At 38.4% G+C, this 10,945-nt stretch overlaps 2 protein-coding genes across 3 annotated transcripts; one reads left to right on the plus strand and one right to left on the minus strand.

Moving 5' to 3' along the window:
- Positions 1-42: 42 nt before the first annotated feature.
- Positions 43-7,619, minus strand: LOC118269325 (uncharacterized). 2 transcript variants are annotated; one of them, XM_035584381.2, is made up of 11 exons: positions 7,276-7,619; positions 6,852-6,932; positions 6,663-6,778; positions 6,279-6,470; positions 4,727-4,828; positions 4,105-4,212; positions 3,485-3,562; positions 2,917-3,045; positions 2,331-2,399; positions 1,405-1,485; positions 43-284 (listed from the first exon to the last, which is right to left on the minus strand). In XM_035584381.2, exons 1-11 carry the CDS (start codon positions 7,442-7,444, stop codon positions 195-197), a joined length of 1,215 nt encoding a protein of 404 aa, XP_035440274.2. In that variant the 5' UTR covers positions 7,445-7,619; the 3' UTR covers positions 43-194. The 2 variants fall into 2 exon arrangements, with proteins under 2 accessions (XP_035440274.2, XP_050560346.1); XM_050704389.1 differs by lacking the exons at positions 43-284; positions 1,405-1,485; positions 2,331-2,399; ... (2 more) ...; positions 4,105-4,212; positions 4,727-4,828 and adding an exon at positions 4,891-5,732 and having other exon boundaries at positions 7,276-7,606.
- A 306-nt stretch (positions 7,620-7,925) lies between these two features.
- On the plus strand, positions 7,926-10,591 carry LOC118269426 (uncharacterized). Its single transcript, XM_035584532.2, has 5 exons — positions 7,926-8,200; positions 8,269-8,399; positions 8,477-8,534; positions 8,609-10,273; positions 10,344-10,591. The coding sequence occupies exons 1-5, from the start codon at positions 8,071-8,073 to the stop codon at positions 10,469-10,471; spliced, it is 2,112 nt and encodes a 703-aa protein (XP_035440425.1). The 5' UTR covers positions 7,926-8,070; the 3' UTR covers positions 10,472-10,591.
- Positions 10,592-10,945: the final 354 nt, after the last annotated feature.

Genomic DNA, 10,945 nt, shown 5'->3' on the forward strand with positions numbered 1-10,945 from the left:
AATAACAAAAAGAAAATCTGAAATAAAGTAAAGGTAATTAAAATGACTGGTATCAGGTCATTTTCGGTTCAAACCGAGGGTCATTGAAGGAAGCCTCTGTTCAGCAGTGGACATCCTGCGTCTTGTAGGTAATATGAGAATGAAGTAAAATAAAATAAAAAAGAAATAAAAAAAAGGTGCTCGTTACAGCAACACTACATGTGCAGCGCATGTTTTATCTTCCCACGCAAGTATTCCAATTTTCCTTTAATGTTACCAAATATGTCACAGTGGCCTTCATCAACCTGAAAATTTATAACATTAAGGGCCAACTCACACCGAAAGAGCGGCGAAGGGCAGCGGAGCGCAGCGACCCGCTCGGTAGAGAAGGCGCGAGGATTCCCGTGACTGCTCGAGAAGTCGCTGGAATGCGCGAGAAGTCGCGGGACACCGCGCGCCATCTCGAGCCCGCACGCGATGAATTCACGGGTCGTTCTATGCGCAGTTCACTTTCAATAAAACTCGAGGAAACTTGTGTTTATGCAGTGAAAATGAGTATTTTGGATTTAATTATTATTGCACATATAAATAATTATTATTGCGAGGGGCGGGATATTGCCAGCGCCCGCTCGTGACTGCTCGAGCATTCTCGGGAATTCCCGAGAATGCTCGCGCAGGCGCACGGCTCCGTTTATGGAATTCGCCGGAATTCCTGCGGCTCCGCGGGCATCCGCGCGCCTCGTTCGAGTTTCTCATGCGATAATAGTATTTATAATAATAAAAATTAAGTTAAAATTCTCATGACACTGAAACTGCGCTCCGCTTCGCTGCCCTTCGCCGCTCTTTCGGTGTGAGTTGGCCCTAACAGATGAGACCTGATGATGATGATATTGAAACATTAACAGACATATAAAAATCGTAACAAGTTTAATGCCATTCTTTGTGCAAATCAGGAACTATCTTTTTTAAATATAAAATCAATTGCTGTTCGTTAGTCGCGCTAAAACTCAAGAACGACTGGATCGTTTTAGCAAATGTTTGTGATGCTGTTGCAGGAAAGTTTTAAAGGTCAGATTTTTTTTTTAAGGCCGTACCGAAGTTTACCTAGCCAGCTAGTTAGAAATAAAATTTTCTTTTATGCACGATAGGTACAACGGGTGGACAACCGGCGTAACGTGTCTAGGGTTTTATACTTGCACGGAACAAATTGTTGACCCTGGTCTGGGTTTAGGACCCAGGATACACACCCATCGGTGAGTGAAAGTGAATTATTTTAACGTTAGGAGAACTACCTAGCGTGCGAAAGTTCGTTTATTTTTAAAAGTAAAGAATTAACAAAATAGCTAGCTATGCTATTCTATTGGCTGATTATTTAAGCAACTCATTATATGATACGGTATCTAATATTAATATTATGTTATTTACTTTGAATTCAATATTGCTCTTTCTTCTTGAATTTTTAGCATGATCTTTTGGGATATCAAATTCCATTGCTTCAAAGTTTTTCTGAAAAATAACAGTTAAAAAAAGGTAATTTAAAAAACTAAAAAACCCGACTGCGTTTCTTTATAATATTAAAATGAAAAACCCTAAAACAAGAAAGTCATAAAATGTAAGCAGTCGGGACCCATTCTTAATATAAAGACTTTGTGAAGGCACATAAGGCTGGCTTTCTTGAATGGGTCCCGACTGCTTAAATTTTACGATGACTTTCTTGTTTTAGGGTTTTTCATTTTAATATTATAAAGAAACGCAGTCGGGTTTTTTAGTTTTTTAAATTACCTTTTTTATTTTATTTTTTTAGTTTTATGTTTTTTTTATTTTGATATATCCAGTGTCACTCCCACAGTAAATACGAATCCAACGACACCTCTCAAGTCAAAATCCATCAAGCCGTTTAGGCTAGAGAGTGAGAAATATTCGAATTTGGCGCCAAAAATCCGCCATTTTGTTTTTTTATTATTTTGATATATCCAGTGTCACTCTCACAGTAAATACGAATCTAACGACACCTCTCAAGTCAAAATCCATCAAGCCGTTTAGGCTAGAGAGTGAGAAATATTCGAATTTGGCGCCAAAAATCCGCCATTTTGTTTTTTTATTATTTTGATATATCCAGTGTCACTCTCACAGTAAATACGAATCTAACGACACCTCTCAAGTCAAAATCCATCAAGCCGTTTAGGCTGCAGAGCGTGCCAAACAATTATACATACATACATACATACATACATACATACACTCGAAAAACATAACCCTCCTTCTGGCGCAGTCGGGTAAAAATGACAGTAATCTCTTTAGTGCAATATTTGTAATTAGGTTCTGAATGTACCAAGTTCATCAATAAGTACCTTTGACAAAATCAAACTGATACCCGATTTTACAAAAGTAACATTCTCTTTGATACTTTTCGAAGATTTCTGAAAGATAAACACTGCAAATTAAAAGAACTAATTAAAAAGCTTTACGTCAAAAAAGGTAACTTTTTTCTTCAACATATTGCCTTTCTACAATCAGATCACGAAATTTATTTTAATTTAAAATAAAAACATATAGGTAGCAGGGCGCTCACTCTCGAATTTCTCAATTTCTCTTCTCGAAAATTCAAGGTCAATGCAATTTGAATTCAATAAAACCTAAATGATTATATAACTATACAACCCCAATCGTAGCTGTTAAAATAGCATTCGGAGAACAGAATATCAATTTAAACTTAATAAGTTAATACCATTTAGTTTATTCAATATCTACGCAATATTGATGCAATGGGCGCTAGTGTTGCAACTCAAGAGTAGGTACGAAATTTTACGGTAATCGGAATTGGATTCAAGAGTATGCGCCCAGGTAGAGGTTTTTTTAATTCAAGGTTAAAATAAACAAATTCGACTGAGATGTAATAAATCTCATTCTGTCTCTCTTTATGATTTAAATTCCGACCTTAGGCAAAAATATCGATATTCCTGATGGCTCTCCAAACGGCAAAGTTTTTTTGTAACACGGGCCTATCGAAGCTTGCCGCTCCAATTCCCACGCACTTCGAGTATTTCGAGTTTCAGTATTCAAGTCCTAAAATAGCAATTATAAGTTTTGCAATGAAATAAATTAGGTATTACAATTACTGAATTGCATTCTCCGCAAATCGCGAGGGTAAAGCACATTTTGGACATATCTAAATTAAGTTTTACTTTTAAAAAATAAAAAAATATAACTTGTTAGTTTATACTTATCAAATAATTAAGCCAAAACAGAGAACAGCAATGACTGTACGGCAAATGTAGCACGGCAACATGTAGAGCGTGTTCGATTCCTACACGGAACAACTATTTGTGTCATTTGTAAATGTGAACTTGAATATTTGTAAACGCACCCACGGCACAGGAGAAAATATTAGAGTGAGGCAAAGTCTTTAATCAAAAAAAGACTCTTTGCTATCGAAGATAAAATGTCAAAAGTCCTATAAGTCCTATATCTGTACACCTATATATGAATAATAAAGTTTCATAACCTGAATCTGTACTTTGTCCAAATACGTGGAATCATTCCAGGAGATTTGTTTCCTCTTTAAATCGTGAGTACTTGTAATCTGAAAATTGATATGTAGGTATAACCTTTAAAAATAGTTTAGTAGGTATTATGAGCTTTACATCAACAGCCTATAAGTAATTTTTTTATAATAACTATCCTGAGATATATTAACAAAAAATCACGGTTTACTCATGTATTATTAATGAAAAAAAGCTCTACTAGTTTCGAGTCACAGAAGGACTCTTCATCATAAGCAGAGTGCGCAGACGCGGCGACGTAGTAGACTGCGCGACGTCACCGTGAAAACTTGAAAGGAACTAGCTTTCCTCCATTAATAATACGCGAGTGTATCGTGATTTTTAGTTAGCCTATATAAGTCGGCCACTGCTGATGCCTCTTCTCGCACGGAGGAGGTTTGAGCATTAATCATCACACTTGCTTAATACAGGGTCGCGGTTTCAAACTTATAATTGGAAATTGTAGGCTTCCGCTCGATGTTTACGAGCTTCATTTAGCAGTCAGTTAATAAAAAGCCAAATTTTGTGAATATAACTCAAAGTATATAAAGTAGCAATATCTATAAAGTAACATTTTACTCACATATTGATTTACAGTTTCACTTTTAGACTTTCTTTCGGAATTTCTTTCTATGTATTGAATATGTATTGAATTGTTCTCAGAAATATCCTTCTTTTCTAATTCATTAACCTAGAAAATCTTAATGACTTACTTTTCACAAATATGTGAAAAAAGAATTTAAAAATGGTTTAAATCAATCTTAAAAAAGGAAAACGATTTAAAAGCCTTGAAACATCTTAAAAAATAGCTCTAGTCCTTTCCATCATCAGACAACAAGACTATCGGCGAGCCCGTGCACCATGCACCATGAAGCGAGCCCGCTTCATGGTAGATATCCCACAGAGTCTGCGTTTCCTGATGTGTATAACCAGGGTGTCTTCAAAGCCGGAGTGAATAGGTTGCTTATGGGCAGACGTGCGTCGACCATCGTAGGCCGGATCATCACTTACCATCAGGCGAGATAGCAGCCAAACATGGACCCATTGAATGTAAACAAAAATAGAAATAAGTAAGAGTAAATCGAGTACAAAGTGAATGAAAGGTGACTAGTTGATTGTATTTTTGTAGCTGGTAGTAAACAAAGTCTGAGTGAATACACTACTCGTTTAAATTCATATTCCAGATTAAGTGAAAATAGACTTACACTTTTGCTAATAGTTTCGCTCGCAAGTTTTCTCTGCAGTGGAACGGCTCCTTCAGTTTCCTGGGTTTCAGTCACATTATTTTGTCTACAATTTTCATTGTCCTAAAACATCTTTTTCGTTCAAAAACAAGGGAATGCAAACTAAGTACTAGTAAAACAGAAAGTGGTATTTTAATTGATACTTTAATTTGTAATATTCTCACACAACTGTTGAATGGACACTGAACATTATTAAAGATAATGTAACTATAGGTATAATATATGTACCTAAATTATTCTTATGAATATACATCTATTTTTAACCCAGTCAAATAATATCATACTCTATAATACTCGATAAATCAATAAGAAGTATATTATATCTTATTAAAAGCAATAGTTTATAGGTATGCATATTAAACAGCATGAGTAAAATTGCATTTGTAAATGTCACATCTGATACTAACTATGCTTTGGACATACTGAAATCTATATGCCAACTCCATAAATACCCAGAACCTTGTTAAGTAAAGTACATAATCTATTTTTATTTGTAATTTTATATACACAGTAAGTACATACGCAATGTTTACATGATGAAAGTTTTGTTCCGCTTTTTGTTCAGCTGGCCATTCCCGATCCCAGCCGCCTCCAAGGTTTTTAGTATCATTTCAGTGACAATCATTACTTTTTTGGTAAACTGTTCATCCTATATCTTGTTGGATTATCTGAACATCTTACCTTATTCGTTAAATAAATTACTACGCAAAAGACGGGACAGTCGGAAATGGCCAGCTGACGTAATGTAACTCGCGAACACATTGTAAGCTTTATCTTGTACAGTGCGAGTGCGAGTGCCAAAGCAGGTTTAGATGCCGCTGGGGAAGTCGCCACGCATGGTCGACACGTTTTCCTCGGAGGGGGCGTCGTACGGCACGCCGCAACAGAACAGCTGGCGCACGGCGCGACTGACGCGGGACGCGCGAGAGTCGCTGCGCGGCAGCCCGCCCGCCTCCTCTTCGTCAGACTACAACCACAACAACACGTTACCGCGGCCCAGTACGATACAAGCCGCACCACTGCTTCCTACACAATCATGGCCAACGTATTATGGAAAAATTTGCATATCAAAACTTTATTTGACTTAAACAATAATTTTGCATGAGGTTGAAGCACATCGGCTATGTGGCGTGCGGGCTGCCGCGTATCAATACTACGACAGTTATAGCCGGTCTATGTTCTAATGTACTGCTCAGGCTATCATTAATATCCGGAGCTGCGGACTACCTAGCGGGTTTACCGGGGCTCCGGCTCGAAAAGCAGGAGAAGGAACGGGGTGGTTTTTAGTCAGTAAGAGTCTGACACTCCCTCTCGCCTCGCCCAAGGCGGGAGAAATCATTGGATGATTTTCCACCCTCAAAAAAAAAAAAAGGCTATCATTAATAATATTGTAAATAAACAAATGTTTTCTAGTATATGCAATGCTATGGTATTAGTTAAATGCATCCCATTAACACAATGCAATAATAAATAGTATCAGCAAGTAACATATAGGGAATAGTAATACTCGTACCCATTCTGCAGATTTTTGTGTGGGATCTGGCGTCCGCAGTTCTGCAATCTCTGCCGTTATGCTGTCTTCTTCATCTTTTCCTTCTGTTTCCTTTTTATCTGGTAGTTCTGAGATTTCGGACGCTTTAGAGCCCAGGCCAACTGGTATGGGTTGCATAGGGTGCAATGCTGGTGTAGCGATAATTTCAGTTTTCTAGAACAAGATTAGGACGTTAACACGGGCGCAACACTGTACAAATATAACAATGTCGCTCGGCGTCATGTAATTGCTATCGTTTGCGATGCATTCAAATTATCATGTATGATACGAAGCCGCTATCACACGACAGTGGCGTGTTACAAGAGTGTTCGTGACAACGGACGCGAACTGATTCATTGACCTCACCTTTACTTCAACCTCTATTGGAGTTAGTGGTATAGCTTCTGGTGTAGACGGTCGCTTTTTACTAATAGATGAAGATACTTTTGTGTCGATATTCGTGATCTTATCGACGGACATCTCTAAAATAAAGTTATTTCTTGTTATATCAATTTGCAACCATTCATATCAATTCATCTAGCAAGGTATTCTCACCGCGCTCGCCTTCCTTTGTTGTTTCTAGTTGTTCCTTGATTTCAGCACTCTCAGGTGAATCTTTGAATTCTTCAGCTACGGCTGTCAATATTAAAGTTGAAGCGTACTAAAAACGTACTAAAAGGCATATAGAAAATACTTATGTACACAATAATACATGTAATACACTATACACAATTTCTTATTTTAGTATTTCATAAAATACACGTCATATCCTCTAATGTTCTAATTTACACGTTAGCCCATTTTGCCACTGAAATCCCATGCTACTTAACTAAAAACAACAAGAATAATTCAATAAAATGCAAGAACTTTCCCTTTGGAAACCAATTTAGTCTTTCCGCACTATCCAAAATTTTTGAAAGGTGTCAATTTGGAGTGATTGAGACTTGTCAGATTAGATTGCAAGTGGAAAAATACACACATGGGACTGCGGGAGCGCGTGACCGTTTGTTATGGAGCTCGCCTGAGGCGTCATCTTGCAAGTCAGTGGGCCGGTAGGGCTTGTGTGACGACACCGTCGATTGTTCTACCATTACTACTTTCGACCCACCGGCAGGTGTTGCCCCAGTCTCATTCTCTTTATCCGTCATCTTCCAAGGTCACAGTAATTCAAGTATCCATACGTCCAATGACCCTAAAACCTTACTAATTTGTCACCAGAATAATGGCTAACAATTTTTAGAAAAGTAAAAATGGGTGAAACGTCACGCTTTGTAAATTTTGACGCCTAACTTTCTTGTTTTTCAACATTTTCCATTTTCGAAATGTATCCGTATGAAAAAGTATGGTAGTGTTTACCAACAAGGTGAACATTTTATAACTTCGGTTCGAAGAAATTCCACTGAAGACTAATTTCTCTTAAAAAAATTAACTTTTTAAATAAAATAGATATCAAATTAAAATACATACATAAGAAATACATACATTCATTAACATAATATATTTTATTCCAAGACCGGGTAATGAGTCTTTCGTTCTTCGCCAGTTAACGACATTAGAACTCATTTGATAAAGCGGTATACGAACTTCTAAGTTGCAGTACCATAAATAAAGCAATGGGTGAAAGAAGAAAAACATTTCTAGTCAAAGCATCTGTCAGAATAATGTAAAATTTTTTTTACTAACATTTAAATAAATTATTGTTTTAGTCACCTATCATTATAGTTCAGGCGGGTTGATTTTAGAACTATGCATGGGAAGAGGAAAATAAAATGTGATGGAAAATAAACAGTCTCCATCCAAGAAGAAGTTATTGTCCATCCAAGAAGAGAAATTGATACGTGAGGTTGATTACAACTGTTTCGCAGGAGGCTCAGTCCGCCTGCCGAAGAAACCACTTCTTCTAGGTAACGCTCACCTTGCAGACGTTTATTGGCTTTGAAGTGAATATTAAAATACAATTTGGTGTTCCCAGACTTAGAAATTCTTCAAAAGAGTCCAACCAGCCAGCAGGGGTCACAAAGAGTTCTCGTATCCATAAAACCGAGAGCGCCCGCCATCAAAACTATATACATTGCCGAGAAGAGCCGCTTCCAAGCTAAAAAGGTAGATGCAACATATATATTTCCAATGGAATTATCCGCCATGGTTTATTCTGTATTCACGATTAATGTATTATGCAGGGTGGTGATACGTCAGGTTCACGTCTCGGTATCGGAGACCATTCGTACTTTACATCCCGTAAGTATATGTCTGAGTACATAACCACGGTTTGGTAGGCTTATTTGTAAAATTCAACGTTGTTTATTTTCCAGATTTTACTGAAGATGATTCAAACTTTATAAATTCGATCGCGTGTGGTTCAGAAAGGCCTTATACGAAAAGTAAATTAGAAGCAAATAAAGTCTCCTCGGTCACTATTCAGGTAGAAAGCTCTACAGTTGTTTCGAAATGTTCTCAAACTAACAACATACCGAAAAAGGTAAATGTGTATAATGCAAAACAAAGGTCTGCGGAAAAATGCTATGTTTATACACAGCCACAGTTAAATATGAACATTCCTAAAACTGATGTAAAAACTAACAAAAAGAAGGCAAATTTCAAAAAAGTTGATATTGCCACATTAATCACGAACGCGTCGTCTGAAGATTCTGTACCTCGTTCCTTTCCTGCTCTCAGTCACTTGTATAAAAGAATAGACCATTTGGAACGTAAAATTTTGAGACAAGAATTGGTTTTTCGTTCGATCGATCCTAATATGCCTCTGTCTTCATCAGATGAAGAGCCTAAAGGTACCATAATGAAGACCACGTCTGTGACCGGGAGGCCAGGGTGTAGCTATATTCAGCAGTATAGCCATGTTCCTGAAACATCAGCGTTCCAACGCTACGCGCAGCAAGCGGCGCCGCTTTCTCCAAGTAAAGCTACCACCATAGAGAAAGAGCATAACTCTGAGCAATACGGTCGTGACTTTACTGCATACGATGGCATCACCGCCCGAGGGCGGCGGCAGTGTGCCTCAGTGCCATGTAAACGAGATGATATCCCTAAGATGGCAGCCGAGAGAGTCCATAAGATTCGACACAAACTCAATCCAGTTCGTGACTACCGGCTGATGGATACGGTCCACTATCTAGCGCAAGGTGAATTCGCTCCACGCGATGACGGCATAAAACTAACACCGTCACGAGAGGCTGTTCTTAGCGATATTATTTGGGAAGATGTATGTCGCACGCATTGGCCCAATGCTAGACTTGGGCGGCGAGTGGCTCACTCTGAGAGATGTAGCACAAGAGGTGAGCTGCAGCGACTCATTGACAGCCTGCTGAGAGAGCGCGTCGCACACGTAGAGCGCAGGCGGCGACGTCACTATAGGATAGTCAAATTAAACCATCGACATGAAAGCTGTAGACCTGTTGGCAAGACTGGAGATATCATTGTGGCCAGTCACAAAAACAGGCAAGGCGATGAGGTTGCAATAAGTGATCACAATGCAGCCAGCGCGATGATCGCCGATAGACGATGGGATGAGCGAGGTTTGCGCAGAGTTCCTAGAAGTCATGACCGTTTGGGAGTAGAGACGCGACATAATCATCATAACTTGGATCGCAGACATGGATACGAAGATTGTTCTCCAGGTCCAAGTTACGCGGTCAACAGGTCTCCAGCTGGGAGAGAACCAACGTGCTGCTATCAGGCATCCAGCCCGATGAAGCCAGACAGACGTTGTACAACTCACAAGAAGCGACGCACTGGAAGTCGTGAATTGACCAGTGGCAGTAGTTCTACGTGCAAGCCACGGAATCCTCGGTTGGTCGTCAAAAAAGTAGCATCCCATCGGAAGTACAATAGAGATGAGCCCAATCTGGAGCATTACATCCTACTGCCGACGTTAGTAGTACGCACGCCGTCTAATATGAAGCGTCAGAAGAAGTTCAATGAATTATATCATCGCATCCTGAACGTTCAATTGAATAACGGTATGTTACAATCTTTTCTTTATATTTTTATGAAGATTATCTTGTGTTTACCTCATTATTTCTGTTACAGTTCAAAACAGCACAGCTCGTAACAATGCAGAGCCAAGTACTTCATCTTCGCAGAGTCCTAACAAGAAGGACGTTGGACTCAATATAAACATCACCTTGTCGAACAGTAAGCCTCATATAAAGGAATAGTCGAAACTTGAAGACGTGAATAGAAGTAACACCCGAAAGATTATTATGAAATAGTAAAATTTTCATATAAATTCTTTATATGCAATTTAAATATTTTTTAAATATAGTATATCTTTGCAATTTGGTTTTTGTTATTGTAGATTGTTTTACACTTGCCATCAGTAAATGGAAATTAAGAATTTGTGAAGAAGCTATACAAATAGGATAACTTAGGCATCATAAAAAAACGTATGCGTAAAACGTAACGTTAATGATTCAGGGTAGAAGAACCTTCTGATTTTTAACTATACGTTAAAAATACTCATCATTGTTATCAGTATCCTCAGTACGAGTTTGGTTTAGTTGAACGAAAACGGAACGAGAGCGCGTCAGGCTCTTTGACTTTGATTGGTTGGCTTTTTCGCACCGGCCGATCAGAGTCCTCTATTTTCCATAGGATTTCGCCTTCTTCTACATATCCTTTGATTTGCAAGC

Source organism: Spodoptera frugiperda, chromosome 2 (assembly GCF_023101765.2).
Source record: "Spodoptera frugiperda isolate SF20-4 chromosome 2, AGI-APGP_CSIRO_Sfru_2.0, whole genome shotgun sequence".
NCBI classification, from domain to species: Eukaryota; Metazoa; Arthropoda; class Insecta; order Lepidoptera; family Noctuidae; genus Spodoptera; species Spodoptera frugiperda.